Genomic DNA, 22,585 nt, shown 5'->3' with positions numbered 1-22,585 from the left:
AAACTCAGTATGGGAACCCTCCTTATTATTAATCATCAGTCCCAAATTTGGACCAGGGTTGGTATCAAAAATTTCACACCAAGTGTTCTGGGGTCAGTCCAGTTTTTTAATATGCAGTAGCAACGGTGGGAAACCCTTCCCAGATCAGCAAACATCATTCTTTATGGACAAAACACACAAAAGCAATTCCCTAGCTTTCTAAACTGATGCATAACTTTCAAAAAAGGTACAAATAAAAATGACAGACATTGAAATATCCCCACTTTTCCTTTAAACGGGGCAAGGTAAAAACTAAACCTGGCAGAGTTATATTGTAGTTTTATTAACTATGGTCTGCCTAAATGTCAACCACACATCTTTTATCCCTTATCTCGCATGCACACACGTCTGGTTTATTATCTCCGTGGGGACAATCCATAGGCGTAATGATTTTTATACTGTACAAACTGAATATTTTATCCTAATCCAACCCCTTAACATCATAGAAAACTTTTTGCATTTTTAGATTTTCAAAAAATATCGTTCTGTACGATTAATAAGGTGTTATGAGTTGGTGTGTATTCAGATTTAGGTCCCCACCGGGATATAAAAACAAGGCCACACTCACGCACGCACGCACTTCACCCAAAAATGTAAATTGTGTCTTCATTTACTCACCCTCGAGTTGTTCCAAATCTGTATAAATTTCTTTGTTGAACAACGGTAGTCAAAAGTGCCCCAGAACTGTTTGCTTTCCTACATTCTTCAAAATATCTTCTTTTGCGTTCAACACAACAAAGAAATGTGTACAGATTTGGAACAACTTGAGGGTGAACGAAGACAGAATTTTCACATTTGGATGAACCGTTCCTTTAAGCAGATCTCTGCGATTATCCAAAGACCGCATGTGAACGATATAGGTCACAGTAACGCTTGACAACTTCAGAGCAGCAATATCTGTGATCTACACATATGAGAAATGATTTGAGAATGAACATAACTGGACTGAGCGGAGTAAAATAAGCACACGGGACGGTTTCGAGGTGAAGGGCTCTCGCAATAGAAGCTGCATCTTTCTTGTCTCTTAAAGGGACAGTGCACCCAAAAATAAAATCTCAGTCATCATTTCTTCCCCCTCATGCCATACAAAACCTGTTGGGGTCCAATGTTTGATTATCAACGGCCTACAAAAACCTTTGTGTTCCGCAGAAGAAAGTCATACAGGTTTGGTATGATGGACTATTCCACTGTTATAAAACAATAAGGAATCTTTCAGAAAAAATGTACAACAGCAGACACATTTCGAGAAAGAATGACATTAGGAAGCCATTAAAGTGTTGATGGGTTTGTATTCGACAGATCATTATGTGCCCATAACAGGATTTACGGTGTCAGCCATGATACTCACATACATCCAAAGCAACATTTGAAGATTGTTCAATGCTATTAGGAAACGAAAGTCCAGAAGAAACTTCTAGAGTTTATTTACAACTCAAGTCAGTAGTGTCATAAGTTACACACTAAACATCATTTTACAATCTTTGCGTTTATTTCCTTCTCGGTCATTCGGCTACGTTCACAATAGCTTGACAGTGGATGGATATCATGGTCAGTGAACAGTCGGCAGACAAAACTGTGGCCTACATTAAACACAAGAGATGTTCCACGTGAAGAGAGTACATACACCTAAAAGCATTTTCCACTTTATTCAATATACCTAGTAACACAATGATGGCAAGAAGGTTAAGACACCATTGTGAAAAAGGTTTCAAAAGGGGAAAAAGGTGTAGATGACAGATCAAAAAACACACAAACCATCCTCAATCCATTTAAACATCATGTCGCTGTACCAATGACCTTAGCAGCAAGAGACCCCTGACAGATCTCCTCATTCACAATTCTCTGTTTCCCTGTGAAATTAAACGCGGATTGTAATAAAAAAGGAAACAAATAAGTCTCTGAATAGTGTGGCTATGGCTGAAAATCCGTACGTGAAATGGCTAGCGGGAGGAAGGTATTTTATGTGCGGAGATGTGGTGTGGCCCCTACCTCAGAAGACAAATGTTAATAATAAAAAAACCAACAGAAGTCGACAGAAAAAAGCGAGACTACGTAACTGCGTGTTCCACAGTGAAAGGGGCGGAGCTAAAGAGAAGGTGACCTGTGTCACTCATCAATCTTTTCTTTCGACGTCCTTGGAGACGAGCGTGTCGCATTCACCATCGGGCGAACGTTTCGTTTTCCCCTCATAACTTTTCCAATTAGTTCATAAAAACGATCAATATGTTTACACGTTAGCATATTAAGTTAGCTCTATAGTTATATATCTATATCACCCCAATTCTGAAAGATTACATTTTTTTAATTCATCGTAAAAAGAGGGATAACTGCACTCAGGGCAGCTCGAAGCCTGAGGATGGACTGCAGGGTAAACGGTACACGGTGGCCACGCGGTGTTGTCGCTTTCAGTTTTCTTTCTTGGCCTCTATGTTGCCGTAGCTGGAGCCGGTTTTCTTGACTTCGGTTACTCCGATGAGCCGACGGACTGCTACAGAAGCTGTGGAGAGAAACCAAGTCAAAGACGAAGATTACGAGAAATAATGCATGAACTCAATGCAATGAACTCCCGGTTCCTGACTGAATGTGACTACAATGGATATTTGCAAAAGATTTCATCACTTATCTGACAATTTATGGTATTTTACTTTGCAAATTTAGTAAAAACTAAAAAAAATATTTTTGTTTTTGCAAGTGCACTTTTCTTTGTAGGGAGAACATTTTGCAAGTTGGATTTTTTACAGTGTACGAAAAGAAGCAAACGTTCTTTAATTCCCTACAAAGATAAACATAGAATTTTTAGTTTAAGGAGTCAAATGATTGTTTTGCATATATTAAACAAAATTAGCCTAAACATGTTTTTAACGAAGATTATTTTGTTGACTGGATTCTCAATTTTTTGGCCAAAATGCATCAGAATAAATATAAAACAAACAATATTGCAAGAGTTTGAAAGTTCCCAAGATGCATTGCAGCATGTTCAATTCTGTGTTTCTTATTTGTTTTTCTTTTAAAGATTAGTGTTTTAGTTCTTGCTGGCTATATTTACGCTTTAATATCGTTGTTACCAGGGGCGGACTGGGAAGCAAAAACAGCCCTGTAGTTTTCGGCCCACATCGGCCCTCCACCATTTCTGTCGACGGGTGACATTGCGTTACCGTCTCGCAATTGCCTTCGCGTTGCGTGCATTCGCGTTAATAACGTCCGTCTGTCCTGCCCGAAGGTCCATTATGGCCCCATACATTAGCGGCCGTCGGTGGGACGGCCGTTCTGGACTTTGACAGAATGTCCTACTGGTCAGTCCGCCCCTGGTTGTTACCGTTAGTTATCTCTTGTGTTCAGAGTTTTTTAATGAATGGTTTTTGATTGTTACCATGGTTGAGGTTTGTGTGTTCAATGTTGAGGTGTAAGTGTATGACACAACGCCAAAACTGATATATACTGTATGCACTCAGCACAAACTGTTCAAACAGTTACTTGAGTCAGAAAACAAGTACAATTATAGTAAAAGACAAATTTGTTTATTTTAAATAACCAATCTATATTCTCTGTTCTCCATTTATGTTCAGCCAACAAAATATTTTGTATCTGTTGTTCATTAGGTAAATTTGACTACGTTGTGACAACTAATGACTTAAACATCATTTTTTTAAGTTGGTTGAACTTCAGTCTCCGTTCATAAATTTCAAATAACGTTTCAAGTGATTTGACGGCGACAAACTGAGGTGGCATTTATTACGGGGGAGGGGCCATTCCCATTACAGCAAGCATTTGATTGGACAACAATCTCTATAGTGCATGATGAGTCATCAAAGTTTCTGACTGATTTATACACATGTAAATATGTATAAATGAGGGTTTTTACATTTAAAAGAAAGACTTTTGCATGTGTAAACCCATAAAAAAAAAAAACATGAAACCATCCAGGATCTGCATCTACGAGACGATTTAACACACAGCTTGAATGCATTCCCTTGGATTCAAACCCACAACCTTCACACCGCTAAAATCACGAATCACGTGATAACAAAACTTACCGACAATGAGGAAAATCATGAAGCCGATGATGAGGAGGGGTGAGCCGCTGACAAAGACGTCCCAGGCGAAGTTAATAAGCGGAGAAAGCAGAAGCGTCGCCCAGAATAGGAAGTTCAACAGCGTCCAAAGTCGACGTTTGGGTTTAATGGTGGGTCCCGGGTAACATCCCTCCTTCTCATAATTTTCTTGTAATGCATCCTTAAAATACAGATGTGGAATTCATTATAGCTCACGTCAATCTCCCAGATCAATTTAGAATGTTTTAAAGCGTTTCAGACCTTCTCTTGGTAGAGCTTGTGTAACCAATCAGCACACTCCTTTTCATCATCTGGAATCTCCTCCACAGGAAAGCGTCTGCGGATGTCAATGGGTGTCAATGCAGAACCGTACACATACACACCACTAGAGGGCTGTATACTCTAACTATATACAGTAGACAACCTAACTAGGGCTCAACTGAATTCAGATCCTCTTAGTTACAGACCTAATCCAAACAAATCTCAAGTCAGCAGAAATATACAAAATCTGCAGAAGTTAAGGTTTGGTGTTACGACTCACCACCACCGGAAATCTAACGCATGTTCATATGTATAAAACAATTACCGTGAACCTTAACTGAGGTCAACTCCAAAAAAACGTGACTCACCTGACGCTCAAGTCTGCTTTGTATTTCTTTCCATTGAGAATGCCCAGCAGAGTTGGGTTCTGTTTGTCTTTGAAGTTCAGTGTAACATCATACACGGCTTTCACTGTTAAAACATACAAGGCATTGGTTCACGGGTACAAAATATACCGTGGCACACAGAATTTGCATTAGATGGCAATACTACAGTACATAGTAGTATATCCCCCATCAAAAATATGAATAAGCAAAGGTTCGAGGCGAGCTATTAAAACTCTTTATTGTAGTAAATTATGTTTATTAAATGATTATTAAAACCTGTGCATGTTGTTATTAGGCACTAAAAGAGGAAAACGTTGATACAACTTTTGAACTGGTATAAAAAAGCAGGATGGCGAAGGACAGTGACGTCCTATAAAAGCTCAATTTCTGATCGTAACGCCGAACATATTTGATTTAAGATGTGCCATTTGGAAATGTGCACATTCTTTGTCATGTGACCGTACATCTTTTTAGAAAAGGCTCTTTATATACAGCTGCCTGCAACTGAAAGAGAACAAGAGAAAAGATTTCGGATGACTAAAGGGTTTGCATGATGTGCATTTTTCACACCTCATGCAAACCAGTTAGTCATCCGAAATCTTTCAGATCACAGATACCATCACAAACATCTCGCATTTAAATATTCTAAACATTTTTTTGTTTATTACCATGCCAACTGATGCTGTACCATTTCTTCTCATTTCAGTTACTCGCAGACATTTTGAAAAATGTCAAGGTGTAGTTTTTCTAACAACAAAAAAAAGGTTTTCAAAACCAGTACAGGAGAGGAAGGTAAACAATAACAAAATTATCAAACTGAAGTTGTATGGCAAATTCTACATAAACTTGCATACCAAAATAACACATTTTCAAGTGTGCTCAAATGGTTTATGGCTCATTTAAACATGCAAAGAGGCTCTATTTATATAGCAGGTGTGAAACAGAAACATCTCAGGATGTGAGATGTTGGGACTTTTCGTGATAAAAGCGTGTAAACGTGTGACTTTTAGAAAGAACGTTATTCTGTAGATGACTGCACCTCGCAGACCAACTAACGGTCTGGATTGCGTTTCCCGAAACCTTCGTACCGCTACGTCGTTCTTAAGAATATATAGTTACCACTCTTAAGGTACAACTTAAGAATGATGTAGTGTTAAGAAGGTTTCGGGAAACGCAGCCCTGTTTGTTTATCGGTCAAACAGGGCTATTAATATATATATATTAGGGCTGTCAAACGATTAATCGCGATTAATCGCATCCAGAATTAAAGTTTGTGTTTACATAATATATGGCTATGTACTGTGCATATTAATTTTTTATTTATAAATACTAACACATACACATGACTACATATTTTGGAAATATTTACATGTATTTATTTATATTTACCAGTAATTGAAATTATATATAAATGTTTATTAATTTTTTGATTTTTCTTAAATATATGCATGAATGTGTATGTGTTAATAAATACAAAAATTATTATGCACAGTATACAGATATATATTATGTAAACAAACTCTTATTTTGGATGCGATTAATCGCAATTAATCGTTTGACAGCCCTAATATATATATTGTTTATTACACAGTACAATTTTATTGTATGTTCATTTTTTTAAATAAACAATTTGTTGAATACTAGCTAGACATACTTTTAACTTGCTAGCTAGCTAATGTTATTTACTTGCTATGTCTTTTGCTGGATTTCAGAAATAATCTACCGGGACTCTATTTTTTGCCGATGTATACCGGAAGTTATGTTTGGGCCACAAAAATACTTTATACCTTGCTCAAGTTCATAACTGCTCCTAAATATCCTAAGAATTCTAGTTTGAACGTTTTGCCTTTCATCTACCGTATTTGTTTATTAAAGCATCACTTATATTTGTAGACTTCAGCTCGGCCTTCAACACCATAATCCCAGACCTCCTCCTGCCCAAGCTTACCCAGCTCTCTGTGCCAACCTCTACCTGTCAGTGGATTATTAACTTCCTGTCGAACAGGCAGCAGCTAGTGAGGTTGGGAAAATTTAAATCCAGCACATGTACCATCAGCACCGGAGCTCCTCAAGGATGTGTTCTTTCTCCACTGCTATATTCACTCTACACAAACGAATGCACCTCTACAGACCCTTCTGTCAAACTCCTGAAGTTTGCAGATGACACCACAGTCATTGGCCTTATTCAAGACGGTGATGAATCTGCCTACAGAAAGGAGGTTGCTCAGCTGGCTGCCTGGTGTAGTCAAAACAACCTAGAGCTGAATGCATTCAAGACAGTGGAGATGATAGTGGATTTCAGAAGGAACCCTCCATCACTTCCTCCCCTCACCATCCTGGACAGCACTGTGGATACTGTGGAGTCATTCAGGTTCCTGGGCTCCACCATCTCTCAGGACCTGAAGTGGGAGTCCCACATAGACTCCATTGTAAAGAAGGCCCAGCAGAGGTTATACTTCCTCCGTCAATTGAGGAAGTTCAACCTACCACAGGAGCTACTGACCCAGTTCTACTCAGTGGTCATCGAATCTGTTCTGTGCACTTCAATTACTGTTTGGTATGGCTCGGCCACCAAATCAGACCTACGAAGACTACAACGGACAGTTCGTAGTGCTGAGAAAATTATTGGTGCTCCTCTGCCCACACTTCAGGACCTGTACGATTCCAGAGTGAAAAACAGGGCAAGAAAAATCATCATTGACTCCACACACCCAGCACACAAACTCTTTGATCTGCTGCCCTCTGGCCGGCGCTTTAGAGCACCAAACACCAGGACTTCCAGACACAGAAGCAGCTTCTTCCCCCAGGCAATCTCCCTCCTAAACAGATAACTGCTCCTTAAGAGCAATATTCCACTTCCACTACTCCTATAGTGTGCACTACTGTGCCTTATTATATCTACATCTTATGTATACATGTATATAACACTACCTCTACTTACTAAATTATCCATTTGCACAAGTGTACATACAATCTGTTAATATGTTTATTCTACTATATACTACCCGGTACAATGTCTCTTATATGTTATTATCCCCCATTTTCTGTAAAATAGTCTTTATTTTATATATGCACAATTTAGAATCTTTTAGACTGTAAATCGTATTATATTGTATTGTCATTGTGTTAAATGTCTGTACTAGAAGCTTCCAACACCAAAGAAAATTCCTTGTGTGTGCAAGCACACTTGGCAATAAAGCTCTTCTGATTCTGATTCTGATTCTGATATATGCGTGTTCTTGTGTACCACATTCAGCCACATCCCTGGGAAACATTGCTTTCTGTAAGCTTGCAGATAGGGATCATTGTTTATTTCAGCATGTGACTGTAACCGGTGTCTGTATTTGTCTAACCTGTTCCCTTCAGGCAATGCAGTGTCGTTGTGAATCCTTTGGTGCGGGGCAGCAGGTGATATTTCAGCTTGGGGAGGCCTTTCGACTCGGCCACCTGCATGCTTATCTGATGTTTCTTTTCCGTAAACCGGGTTCCTTCGCAGTACAACAGGAACTGCAGAGCACACAAACACGCGCTCGTCACTCCGATCAGTGTTAAAGAGAGTCATTTCATCACTTTGTAATCTCAGCCTCTTGTTGCCAACGGAAAGTTGGAATCGGACCACGTCACACGTGACCTCACTGCTGGTGTTGGGTTTCTGCCTCACGATACTAAGCGATATCCACAAAAAACTCACCCACATGTATTCTGGGTAATCTTTGAGACGGTTTAGCCCACTGAAGACCGTTTCCCTGTCCTCCTCCCACTTCCTCTTGCAGAAGACGATTTCCAGGAAGTACCACGTCCAGCCAATCAGAGGCACTTTCAGCAGTTCATGTTTAGCCAGAACCTTCGAGCTCTGGACGAGGATAGAGAACGAGGAAAAAAATGATGCAAATGAGGACAAAATGACAAATCCAAATCGACTCATAACTCACCCCCAGCACGCCGTATCTCTCACATATGGTCCATCCACACAAGAAGTCGATCTCAAAGTTGTGGTTGAGGATGATGATCACATGCTCCTTACCGAACTTATCAACCGTGGCCTGATCGGTGTACAGCGTACACTCGGTGTCAGACCACCACTCCAGCAACATCACCAACTCTGTGTGTTTTCGGAAAGAGAAAATTGGCATTGAGGTCATGGGTTCAAATCCCAGAAAACACACATACCGATAAACTGTATAACATGAATGAACTGAAGTAGCTTTGGGATACAGTGTCGGCCAAACTGCATTAGTACGAATATTATATAATCAAAACACTGCATATTATACTATGATAATAATATGCGAACGTTCCACTTGCTAAAACTACTTACGGCTCCATAGCGAGTAGGAGAGTCTGGTGTTGATCTTGCGGTACAGTTGTTTGTTGAAGGGCCACAGCACGCAGGTGCACAACTGTGTGAAGTTAATGATGAGGCCGCTCACCACAAACACAAAGCCGATCAAGAGCTGCAGGATGAACAGGCTCTTTACCCATGCTAACAAACCCATGACTGAGAACCCCTACCACACACACACACACACACACACACACACACACACACTCACTGCTGAAACAGAACACAAGAGACACACGGTGGACCCCACATTAAATTCAAATACTTAAAAGTGATGCTGAGTAAATTACACATCACAAAGTCACTTTTGACCGGTCAAATAGGACTGCTGTAGTGTAGGGCAGCAACTGAATGACTTTAACACTTCGAAACTTAAACATAAGTTTTAGGTCAATGCAAATAGAGTGACTGGCAAGCGAATGTTAGTGCATGTGGGAAATGATCAATGATCAGAAAGAATGTAAAACGAAGTGTTGGTTGTACAATTGTTAGTTTTTAAATAGAATTTAAAAAAGTTTTTATATTTTATTCAAATCTAATATACAGTATATAAAGTAGGGGTGTGACGAGATCTCGTGAGATCGGATGTGTCGGAAAGAACACAATTTCCTTACGCAATTGGCATGATGGAGCGCTGGGCTCCAAATTGCTACCATTTTAGTCGCATATGCTCCCTAAATTTAACCTGTGCGACCTCAAAATATATTTGGGGGCATTTGTGCGAGTGCACATTTTGTTGTGGTGTGACCTGTTTTCATTACTGTACAGAACCCACTAATAACTGCAAAAAGTATGTGGTGTGAGCTACAGTGACCAGCCCGGCCATTCATAGACAACGTGATTTCCCATCCCGCGGTGCTACTTTCCCACCGTTTTTCTGTCAACACGCGCTAGACGGACGGGTTTCAACCTTCACGCGCTTCTCCCACGTCTACAGCGCCTCGCGCATAACAGCATTAGTATTTACGGCGGTTCGCTCTGCCAGCAGCACCTGAAGGCTATGATGGTTCAGTCAGTGGAGGAAGGAGGATTGACAGTGTGATATATAGAGAAAACAACCACAGCTCCCAAAAATTGTGCAATTACTGCCTGTCATTTGAGTTTGTGACCAAACATTTTGCAGTGTTTACATATTGTTTATTACTGCATAATATAATTCATTAAAATAGATGTTTAATGTGTTTCATAAAGTACAAGTTGATTTTATAATGCCAACGCTTTTTGCATTCTGTGTTAAGGTGAATAAAATACTATTTTTCCCTATATATTTCATCATTGAGGATTTCTTGAAAAAAATTCCAAAAAAAACTTGTCTCGTGTCTCATCTCATCTCGTGAGATAAGTGTCTCTTCACACCCGTAATATAAAGCATTACTGAATGTTGCATACCTACTGCATAAAAGTTTTTTTCGTGATTTTATGAAGAAGCATTTTATAGACATATAAAAGATAACATAATTTTATATATAGACAGTTTATTTCTAAAATTATTTATTTAAAGAAACATTTGTTTAGACATTTCTAAACAATGTAATATTTGTATGTGTGCATAGCAAAAAATTATATATTTTTATAAGTAGGGCTGGTAAACGATTAGTTGTGATTAATCGCACCCAGAACAATACGTTTGCGTTTACATAATATATGTCTGTGCACTGTGCATATTAATTTAGGTATTTATAAACACATTCTTGTATATATATATATTAAGAAAAATATAAACATCAATAAATATTTATATATAATTTCAATTATATATAAATCTAAATATATCCATGCAAATATTTCCTAAATATATACATCTATGTGCATGTGTATGTATTTATAAATACAAAATAAATATGCACAGTACACAGACATATATTATGTCAACACAAACTTTTACTCTGGATGCGATTAATCGTGATTAATCATTTAACAGCCTTAGACTTTCTTTATACTAAAAGATGTTAATTCACCAATACCGTGTTCACACCAAACGCGAATTAAGCGATTTCCATGAGTAAATGCATACACGCGAATGACGTGAATCGGGCAAGTTGAAAAATAAGGAGCGAGGAACGTGATTGTTCGCGTTTGGTGTAAACACAGCATAACTCTCTTTAATGGTGTAAACATAGGATAACTCTCTTTAATGTACCAAATAAGATGCTGTTGTAGTAAATATCAGTTTAGCTGCCATTAAAGCGCAGGTTTGAATATCGCTGAGGAATTATACAGCAGCTTGTTTGATATTGCTCGAGTTGTACAAGTATTTGCATGAGTGAAATGACCTCAGAAGTCTCTTACAAACCAATGCTGTTGAATGCTGTTAAACTAATTTGATTGTTAAATATCATCGATATCATTCATGCATGTTTGACTCACCACAGTGGGTTCTTCTCTACAACCCTCTTTTACACGGCCCCTCACTTAGCACCACCGACCTGAAACAAAAAAGAACATTTAAAATCATTAAAGGAACACAAGAGCAACTCCTGCAACAGCCCAACTCTGAATCGTATCCACACAAGTTTAGACCTCCCGCACCACATCCCGAGATAGAAAAAAACTGTAAAGTAGGTTATGGTTCGTGACCACAGATCCTTCAGGCGAAACAAATTCCCCTCGCATGCACCATACAGTAGTGCTCTACAGTCGCACACCCTCTCACCCAGTTGGAGAAACTCCAGTCACCTCCTCCAATTTCACTCTTAACATGCGTTTGTGCAACTTCTTCCCCCTGCAGTTTAGAACAAAAACATTCCCCTAATCTACAAATGTGTGCACAAATAATCCTTCGGCACTTAACAAGATAAAACTGTAAAACCCATCCAAAAGTGAAACGCAGCTCTGTACAGGAAAGCCGTTCGTCTGACCCTTTATCTGATACGCAAGATAAGTTGCCAAACTACTTCCAGCTGCCCGTCTCATAACCTGCAGGTGACCCATCTCTGTTAATCCGTGTCTGCTGTGATATTACATCTCGGCTTCAGACCAGCGGCGGTATATCAAATTTGCAAACCAATATCACTTCAAAAAGCTTGAAACAGTTGTGCCACATACGTTTGTTTGGCTTGCCAATATTTTCAGCCTAATGTTTTTTGACCGTAACACCGTGTCTACACCGGACGTGGCGCGACGCGACAAAAGAATGCATTAGAACCCATTATAATTGTACATTTTGTCCACACTGGATGCGGTGCGGCGAGACAATGCCATTTGTACAAGCCGTGTGTCGTCCGGTCACTTCCGGTGTAGACATGGTGTAAGGGTCTAAAACCACCTCAAATCATCATGAGAAATGAGTTACTAACATACTTATATGCTTTCAACTTATTTGCAAATACTATAAATCGACATATTAATGTAGCATAATTGTAAAGCTGCATATGTGCCGTCATTTCAAAACCACGTTTCCTCGACTACAGACCAAAGTGTAATCCCGCGTAACTCTAGTTTTCGATCAAACAAAACCTCATATCACCCACGACAAACAAAACAGATAACACTAACCTCGGATGAGTTTCCACTCTGGTAAGGACATAGTCGCATGTAAAAGATTGGGAAAGAAAGAGAGATACAAAGAGATAGAGAGAAAGAAAGGGTGGGAAAGGAACGAGATGAACTCTGTCCCGACCAATGCAAGAACAAAAATAAACTTTGGAATCGTACCAAACTAAAGCACGTGTGGTTGGATAGAGACGCTCACAGACAGAAATGGGTTGAAAGAAGAGCAATATTCAAGATCAAGTAAGAGGCAGAAACAGGACATTACTGTGTGTGTATTTGGAGGGTGTATACGTAATATCACCTGATCAAGGTACGACAAGAAACAGGCGTGGACTAATACACTGACACACAAAGTCTTCCCACCACTGCCAACTGAGGCCATTAGCTCTCCAGACATTATCCAGACTCATGGTGCTCTTGATCAGCTCTGAACACTGGGTAGGACGAGGGTTACGTCCTTATCTCAGTGAAACCCCCTAATTCATTTCTCTCTGGTTCTTAACTAGGATAACTTTAACGTCTTTCATTTCTTCCATGACAGTAATTTATTAACAATAAAATGAACCATTAAAGGTTGGCGGCTGACAGAACATGGCGAATTACATGCAAGGTGACCCGCGGTGTATGTAGATAGAAATAGCTCATGCTAAGGTAATAAAACATAACGCTGCATTGTGTAAGCTCTTTATACACCTCTGAAGGCATAGCTATGTATATTATATTGCATTTCTATCAATAGATCGTCCCAAAAACGACACACTGGACTTTTAAAGTGAATAGCGACTGGTGGCTGTCATATTCCAAATAGGGGCGGCACAATATACCGTGATAAAAACATCATTATCGATATTATGTTAATTCACACATGCCAGGGATGTAGACATCAAAAACTCACTGTACGGTAATACATCGGTATGCCGACCACTGTACGGTGTTTATTGTGGAATTTCGGGAGACAAATGATGACTTGGAAATACTTTTTATAAAATTAATTAATTGCACCAGATGGCCAAAGGTAACATCTATTATTTTTTCTAACATTCTCTAAGTTAGGCCCGGAAGACCTACCGTTTCATACAGCCATGTGACCACAATAATATTGAGACAATTTTGCTATTGCGATAACACGATATCAATATTATTGTTACATACCGCAAACTATTCAGCACTATTCATTAAAAAAAATTTGCCTTAAAAGTCACAATGACACCCAAAATGCTCTCTCTACCTCCCTACATTTGTATTTTTAAGCATGATTCATCAAGAAAATGAAATATCCAAATAATAAACAACATTTCAAGATGAGTTTTACTAATAGAATCATATATTTATCTTTTTTAACGATATCACGATAATACCATTGCAACCAAGACATTGGCCATGTTTATAACCATGCAGCAAAAACCTGATATCGTGGCACCCCTAATTCCAAAACTGACAAAAAAAGTTAGACAAAAGAATTATAAAACGGGATCATGCAACTTATTTCAAATCAAGTGTAGTCATGAGTTTGTGACTATGTAAATGCGCACAGGATAAAAACAAACATCCACTTTAGCCCTACTGTTTTCTTCACACAAATCAACTGTATGGCCGATAACGTTAAGAACGATAAGTATAAGGAAAACTGTATAAAGAAAACTATAGGCTAACTAACACAACAAACAACAACGTTGTTTATTCAAAGCGCACACATTGCAGTTCCATATTTTAATAGCTTGATCCGATTAAATTTGAAAACATTTTGATTGGCTGTCAATGTTTTATCGTTCATCAGCCGGGAAAAAAATCATCGTGATCACAAAAACATTGTTCTTCTGCATTGTAAATGTATTTATTTATTTGTTTGTTTTTAACGCCATGGCAGCACTTAAAGCGATTTATTTGGCAAACTTATTCATGATACAATCAAACTTTACAAGCAAAGCTTTTTATATAAAATAACTACACTTAAAACAAACAAAAAATATTTACAGTGAAAAATAAATAGTATTCATAAAAGTTCTTCCATTTTCTGCATCGTTAACACTATAGTTGTGGATTTTCAAATTTATATCTTTATAGTTATCGTCCTTAGCCTCGGACTTAATAGAAGTAAAGAGGAGCATTTAATAAATTAGAACTTATTTCTCATTCTGCGTTAGTAACATGACAACTACACAGGGTCAGAATAGATAGATAGGATTAGAGAAGGAGGGCTAAACCAGCTTATGTGGAAATAGCTGTGTAGCCTGCATCCCGAGCCAGCCTGGAGCTTTCTTCAAATACAGGACAAGATAGAAAATGTACCGGTTTGAAGACTTAAAACCTTACAGCGCTCAAAAGAAAACTCAAAACAATGGACCCTAAAGTAACACAGACTCGCACTTCGGCTGCATATGGTTAATAAGCACTGCCTTGAATCAAAAGGCTTACGTTTCCGATACAATGACTCTGAAAAGCTTTTAAGACCTTGACAACGCATATCTGGTCAAAAAAGACAAAGTGACATCACATGACCCCATAACAGGTGACCAATGTCATCCACTACAACTACACGGGGGAGCGAGAACCTACAAGCTAACAGACTTAGGAAAAGATCTTAAGCGAGAGAGACTTCAATCCAATGCGTCCAATCCTACAACCCTTTAAATAAGCAGCAAGTGGTCTGATCAGTCCACAGGCCCATTAGAACCATTAGCTGGACTCACCAGTAGGCGTAGTAGGCCACCGCCATGACCACTAACGCCCCGCAGAGCCCTGTGAAGATCAGCACAGCCCCCTGGTTCAGCATCTTTGCTCCTGGCAGTCGTCCTTGAAAGCTATTATAAAACTTCCTCTCGAAACTTCCTTTCAAAGACAGTCGAGCGACTTCGTTTTCAACGAGGTTGGAGACAAACAAGTGCACTGCGATAAATGCTCTTGAGCTTAGTCCAGAAATCCTTTTGAAGCGATGAATGAGGTTCCTGAATATTTTCAAGATGAAGAACTAGGTCGCTACAGCCCCATGCTAATGCTAATCCCGTCGTCGGATAACGCTGTTGACCCCAGGAGCTGAAACCAAAGTGCTAAAACTTCAAAACACTGTATTGGCTGCACAAACAGTACCAGTTGGCAACTCTTCAGGTAGACGCTACAGTCTCGTACCATAAAGTTGACATACTACCAGCCCTCAGATAAGCCAGTGAGAGCCGTTCTCAGCATCCAGTGTTCCCCACGTCTCCAGTAATCTCCTCTGAATTAGATTACTGATAAGCATCACCCTGGATAAATCACAACGCATTTACATCAACCTCAAGCAAGACCGGGACAGGCCGAAGTGAGCTTATTAACACAGGACGACGACGTGACCTCCTCTAGCCACTAGGGGGAGTCTTGTTGGTCAAGCCTATAGTTGGGCATGTGCGAGCAGTGTTTTGTGGGCGTTTCGACACAGCAGGCAACATCTCTGGGTTTCCAAGATCGACTAGACCCTGGGTCCAGTTTGGACGAGGTGATGAAGATAATCGGGCACGTTGTGGCTAGGAGCCATGACTGCACAATTACATTAGCGGCTGAAAAACATAATGTGCCACAGGCGTTCACGCCACATAATGGCTTTAGAGTATAGACCGCTTTTATTTATTGCGCTTCCATCCTTGCTCGTGTTCACTTTTTCCTCTGTCTGCTTTCATTTCGATATCTGACCGTCGTTGATTATACTGTAGGTCAAAGACGAAAAAGGGTTTAAGCATAAAAACAATAAGTGTAATACTGCTTTAAATTGTTGTTGTTCAAAAAAAAATGAAAAAGTTTTCGGTTTAATTTAATTGCATTTTTATTTTTCTGAGCAAAAAATAAAATATCATACATTTTTCGTAATTCAGGGTAACAATCTTGTCAGGCATATTTACAAGAAAATTTATGACATATTAAACGACTTTTACCCCAAATGCTAATTTTTTGTAATTTTCCTTTTTTTTTAATTTGCCACTATCCCAGGTTTGCCCATTTGTCAATAAGAATTTTTCACTCATTTAAAACCCAATAAAATGTAATAAGCTCCCTTATTCTTTTATATATTTTAATACGTACAAGTCAGAATAAGCATGTTGTTTACATTTGTACATAAATATTGCGTTACACTGAATGACAATGTAACATTATTTCAACCTAATTTTGACATTTTACTCTCCAAAAACTTAGTTGAAACCATGAAGTAGACATTTTACTTACATTTGATGTGCTTTCTATGGACATAAAATCCCTTTTGTAAATTTCTTTTGATGGGGAAATCTTAACGTCTTTGACCCACCGCACAGACGAACCTCGTGTATATGCATTAAACATGGATTCTGCAGATCGTTACATTTCAGAAAGGTCTACACATGTTATTAACAATGATGTGCCATTTCTCAAAAGAAAAGGGACCCAGGACTGGTCCTGGTTAACACATCAGTGCTCTTCGGCCGATGCAAAAGGAACCTTTATGATGCGATGAACACCTCAGATACAAAGTCCAGAAAGGTAAAAACGGTTGTGCATACTAGCAATGAACGCTTGAATAATAAATACATTGCTTATCCAGGAATCCCACTGCATTAATGTTTGTAAAAAGCAACGTTTTTGTGTGTGTTGCACGTTAGACTGATCTTTCGCTTCCTGCACGGTAAGAAAGGAACTATGTCCTATGGTCCATACGTTATCTTTAAAGCCCAACATCCTCTGCAGAAGGGTGCATCCTGATAAAAGGGCATATGAGCAAAGTCTCGATAACAGATAAGCTTTACAGCATAATCCTTCATTTTATGAGCCATATTTGATCAAAGTAGTGTACTGTACTGTAACTGAGGTCAACATGACTTATCCGTCTGTTACATATCGAATCATTTCTTTGAATTCCTCAAATTATTTGCGACAAACGTAAAAATTACAATCCAAATCCAATACACATCAAAATTATAAATCATGCAAACATTAATCACATAAAAATGAAAAAATAAAAGATGTCAGTGAGTTGCTATCAGGGCTGCAATATTTTTAAAACATCACAAATGTTTTGTGTGTTTCACAAAAAATTGCAAATATCATTTTAAAAAAGTGTAATATGGTATTTAGCGACAAATGCGGCTTGTCTGCCCCAAAATATAATTTCCTACACATCTCAAATCCTCTAAACGCAGCCCCAGATACCCATAGCAAAAATAAACAAAACAGACAAACAAAACCGAATCAAAGCCATTGTGATGCATGTCACTAAAGCTCTTTTCACAAAGAGAGAGAAACAAAAGAGGACGACCATTTGCTGCCCGAAAGGAAACAAAAATGTTAAGAGGATCAGGTGTCACCATCTGACCCACATTGTAATCATGCAAAATAAAGTTGCCCAACAACATCATGACCACACAGATACGGCTGCTGTTCTCTACCTGAGGTACAGAGGGATAGGTTCAATTAACCAGCTGGATCAGATTAAAGGTAAAGTAATATACCTCTGGCAAATCACATTCATGAAAACACATGCTATTCATTTTTTGTTTAGAAAAAAAAACTATGAATCTTTGATGTGGTCAAAAAACATGTTTATCTTGAATAAATATAAATGTCGGATTAAAAAACAAAACCATTTAAATGCACTGAAATAGGATCCATACAGTCCTAAAACACCAAAGGAGGGTTCAAGGGCTTGAAAAAAAGATGACTAGCTAGTAAGCACTGTAATTTAACTGTACTCAAAGCTGGTCTCAACCACTGCTGCAAAGCATTGAAGGGAGTGATCCAGCCATGCAGCCACAACACCCAGACGAATGCATTAGTGCTGCTAAACAATTACGATGTTTTGCCTTAAATGAGATTTAAAACATGTAAAGCAAGTAGGGTGTTGACGGGATGACAAACTGCGGTCGACAACTTATAATGTAGGAAAGTTAACTAATAGATATGGGAAACCAGCCAAGAGATTAATATAAACCCATATAAATGACATGAGCTTAGAACATGGGTTGCAATATTTTCATATTTTACAGGCTTTAATTAAATAACTGAAACCAATACATTAATTACAGACTTAATTCAGTTATTACAAATGCGTCATAACTACCAAAAATGTGATCCATCTTAATTCTAGTGCGTTAAATGCCGAACAAGAGCCGCTCAGCGCAGCGAAGATCAGTGTGAACTTTAGTAACCCCAGTAATCGCACGATAATGACGTGTAAGCAGGTCGCGCATCACACACGGCAACCGATTCATAAACAGCCCGTATCTCCACTATAAAACTACCCCATGCAAATGCAAATCATGGCGATGTTTCCATTCATTCAGCAATCTAATGCAAATAAAAGATAAATGCATGATACGAAAACGCGTATCTTAAACGAGTGCTCCCTCAGATGACAGACACTGGTTATTACTAGCAGTGAACTAAGCTAAAGGTAGTAAAGTGTTCTAAACATGTCGTTCCCATAAAGCGGCCACTGCAGCACAAGCGCTTGCACGCGAGCCCGCCCGCGCGCGCACGTATCTGACGCCAAAATGCATCGAGATACAGATGCAAAAGCGAGAAAATACAGCAACGTGCACACACACCTGACTGTCAATGTCAACAACGGCAGTGTCAGCACGCTTATTAACCGGGTCCAAAGTGAAGTCATCGTTGCACGCGCGCTCATTACCTGTTTTAATGTCATTGGTGGAGGATTCGTGCGCTTCAGTTTAACGCGATGACACTCGAAAAGCCTCAGATATTGTGACCGGAGACGGACGTGGGATCGCTCAGATGATCGCTACTCTTTGTGTCCGCAGGTCGCCATCCACACAAGCACAGCGCGCAGACATCGCATGCAGCCATGGACTTCCTGTCCGACCGACTCCTGTCTTCGACTGGAAACAATGGCGCTTTGTGGTTCCACCCCTCCTCCTCCTCTGCTGAAAGACGCTGACCTGATCAATAAAGTCCGTCTGGAGCTGAAGTAAACATATTGAAGCGTTGTGGACTTGAAATTGGTCGTTATGGGTTTAATTAATTCATTTAATTACATGGTAAATTAAGACAGGACCCACATGATAAAATACTGTATAGTACAGTGTAGTATACTGTAATAAGTATGCAATAGTCTATATAATATACTTACTCTATGTAAAATTATGTAGTAAATAAATAAATAATAAAGACTGTACTATACTATAGCCAAACCTATTGTATTTGGGATTTTTTACTACAGTTTACTAGAGTAAATACTATAGTAGCGATTTTTTAGTAGAGATATCTAATATATAATAATATACTACAAGCTATACCATAATAACGGTATTTTAATCTGTTGTAAAATGGCAATTAATTTTCATAAAACATGGTTAGGCTACTAGTTTACTAAAATAAAACCATGGTAAAGAACTTCACTTAGGTGAGAGGTGAGACATCATTCAGTGAAAAATACAGAGATCTTTAACAACCATTGGACACCTTTATGATAATGCATGATATAATAAATAGGAAATTAAATATTTGATCAAACTTTATAATGTTCTAAATGCTTTTGTGTGGCATAAAAAATATATTACACTAAAATACTAACATTTCGGGCTTGTCAAAAATGTTATAATCAGTTTTATTTGCTATTGAAAATCAAAATTTTATTTTATCCAATGAAAATGTGATTTTAAAACTGTTGTTTCATTATTACCTGTTTTTGACATCATATTTGTAACATTTCACAATAATCATAAGGGTTAGCATGAGCACCATCCACACACAAACACACAACGTGTTTAATATAATAGATTGTTTTCTTTATTGCATTATAACATACATACATTATAAATATGGATTTGTACACTACAATCTTTATTGTTTGTTACATATTATAAAATATTCCGAATAGGAAACCAAAGCACTAAAAACTTTACCAAACATTTATTTTTTATCATCTTTTCTGACCCCATTCACAAAAGAAAAACCGTTAGCAAATAAAAGCGTTTTTTGATACCAATCATGTGAACAAGGAGGGAACTCAAATGAAGTGTGGAGCATTAATGTGTCACTAGAACAGACATATTTACAGAGGAATAGAATATTGCCTGTAAGTGTTGCCATGGCAACGTCACTCTGCCCATTATGATGTCATTGAAATTAACATTTGGGGCTATCTGCCCTTCTGTAAGGAGGACGACTGTGACTTTGTGTACTCTTGCCAGAATCTTTTATAAAGAGAATAGAGTACATTACAGCAAGCACAGTGATCTGAACACTCATTTTACTCAAGATGATGATTTCACACGAGAGACCAAGACAAAAGTAATCATGTCAAATTCAGTACATTTCTAGTCCATAGTTTTTTTTTGTTTTACTCTTATTAAAACGCCTCAACGCTGTTCTGTCTTGTATCTCAATCTGTTAAACAACACAAAAACAAACTTAAACGGTTTAAGAATCGGTGCCAAGTCACAACTAACATGAATATTTGTTTCCGAGCACTAGTAAGACTGATATTCCATTTAAATGTGCTTTGTACATATCGTAAGGCAGGACCATTTCCAAGCCTTGCAATGGAAGGCAGCTAAAACTTTGAATATCAACTCAAGGAACTACCAGGAATGAATTTATAGAGGATCTAAAATACTAAACGTCTATATGGCGGTTTGTTCATGGAGTGAGTTGTGGTAGGTGGGCCCGGACGATATAAGCTCCCATCCACTAAATGGAGCTCATCATCATTTGGTCATTGTTGATCCACAGTCTTACAATAGACAACACACAATTTTCACAGACCAATATACAATTTACATACGTTATGTATACAGAAACAAACAAAAATGTTGTAGGTCACCCCAAAATTTCTTACTTCCCTCAGGGAATGCACTAGACATCACTGTGATAACAGTCAAAATATTTGGCTGCCCACTACGAGAGCGAGATGCATCTTTGAAGACAGTGACAAGTGATCCAAGACAGTGATGTCATAATCAACTGTGTACCAGCTCATTGTCCGCATTCACAAAGACTAGCTCTTGGCTTTCCTTATTTTATCTACCCCCTCCCCCTTACACCCTTATATTCCTTTAAGTAACACAAATACTCTCACTCACAATAGAACCATCCTTTGTCGTTCACATGTACACTTCGCACACACATACACACACTAACAATGTACAAGTACACGTAAGAAGTTAGATAAAAGCTCTATAACTAATGAAAAGCAGAAGCATGTGCCCCTCGGAGCAATGCCGACCCCTGATTAGTCCTGCACATGGCCACCATTTTTTATTTTTTGCTAAGGAAAGAAAATGAAGGGCTTGTGGTTAGATTACTTCCAGATCCCAAACGAGTGAATCTGAACGTGAATCAGAGTGAGCGAAACTGAATGTGGGTCAGAAGAATGAGAAAACTCGAATGTGAATCAGAATGAGTGAAACTGAATGTGGGTCAGAATGAGTGAATCTAAATGTAAATCAGAACGAGTGAACCTGAATGTGAATCCCACTGATTGAATCTGAATGTGGTTCAGAATAAGTGAATCTTAATCAAAATCAATGGACCTGAATGTGAATCAAAATAAGTGAATCTTGATCATGATGAATAAACCTGAATGTGAAGCAGAATGAGTAAAACTGAACGTGGTTCAAAATGAGTAAATCTGAACGGAAAGCAGAATGAGTGAATCTTAATCAGAATGAGTAAAAACCGAATGTGGATCAGAATTAGTGAATCTAAATGTGAATCAGAACAAGTGAACCTGAATGCGAATCAAAATAAGTGAATCTGAATGTGGATCAGAATTAGTGAATCAGAACAAGTGAACCTGAATGTTAATCAAAATAGGTGAATCTGAATGTGGATCAGAATTAGTGAATCTAAATGTGAATCAGAACAAGTGAACCTGAATGCGAATCAAAATAAGTGAATCTTAATCATAATGAATAAACCTGAATGTGAAGCAGAATGAGTGAATCTTAATCAGAATGAGTAAAAACCGAATGTGGATCAGAATTAGTGAATCTAAATATGAATCAGAACAAGTGAACCTGAATGTGAATCAAAATAAGTGAATCCGAATG

General features: G+C 38.4%; 1 protein-coding gene across 5 annotated transcripts; it reads right to left on the bottom strand.

The window, feature by feature from the left end:
- Nucleotides 1–1,439: 1,439 nt before the first annotated feature.
- On the bottom strand, nucleotides 1,440–19,437 carry agpat3 (1-acylglycerol-3-phosphate O-acyltransferase 3). Of its 5 annotated transcripts, none has more exons than XM_057332164.1 (10): nucleotides 19,204–19,437; nucleotides 11,448–11,506; nucleotides 9,057–9,290; nucleotides 8,671–8,840; nucleotides 8,430–8,591; nucleotides 8,092–8,245; nucleotides 4,721–4,823; nucleotides 4,353–4,428; nucleotides 4,074–4,272; nucleotides 1,440–2,536 (listed from the first exon to the last, which is right to left on the bottom strand). In XM_057332164.1, exons 3-10 carry the CDS (start codon nucleotides 9,232–9,234, stop codon nucleotides 2,445–2,447), a joined length of 1,134 nt encoding a protein of 377 aa, XP_057188147.1. In that variant the 5' UTR covers nucleotides 9,235–9,290; nucleotides 11,448–11,506; nucleotides 19,204–19,437; the 3' UTR covers nucleotides 1,440–2,444. The 5 variants fall into 5 exon arrangements, with proteins under 5 accessions (XP_057188147.1, XP_057188146.1, XP_057188150.1 ...); XM_057332163.1 differs by having other exon boundaries at nucleotides 9,057–9,293; nucleotides 19,204–19,436; XM_057332167.1 differs by lacking the exon at nucleotides 19,204–19,437 and adding an exon at nucleotides 15,263–15,281 and having other exon boundaries at nucleotides 9,057–9,293.
- Nucleotides 19,438–22,585: the final 3,148 nt, after the last annotated feature.

This window comes from Triplophysa rosa, linkage group LG4 (assembly GCF_024868665.1).
Source record: "Triplophysa rosa linkage group LG4, Trosa_1v2, whole genome shotgun sequence".
Classification (NCBI taxonomy): Eukaryota; Metazoa; Chordata; class Actinopteri; order Cypriniformes; family Nemacheilidae; genus Triplophysa; species Triplophysa rosa.
This window is presented reverse-complemented; position numbering and strand designations above follow the sequence as displayed.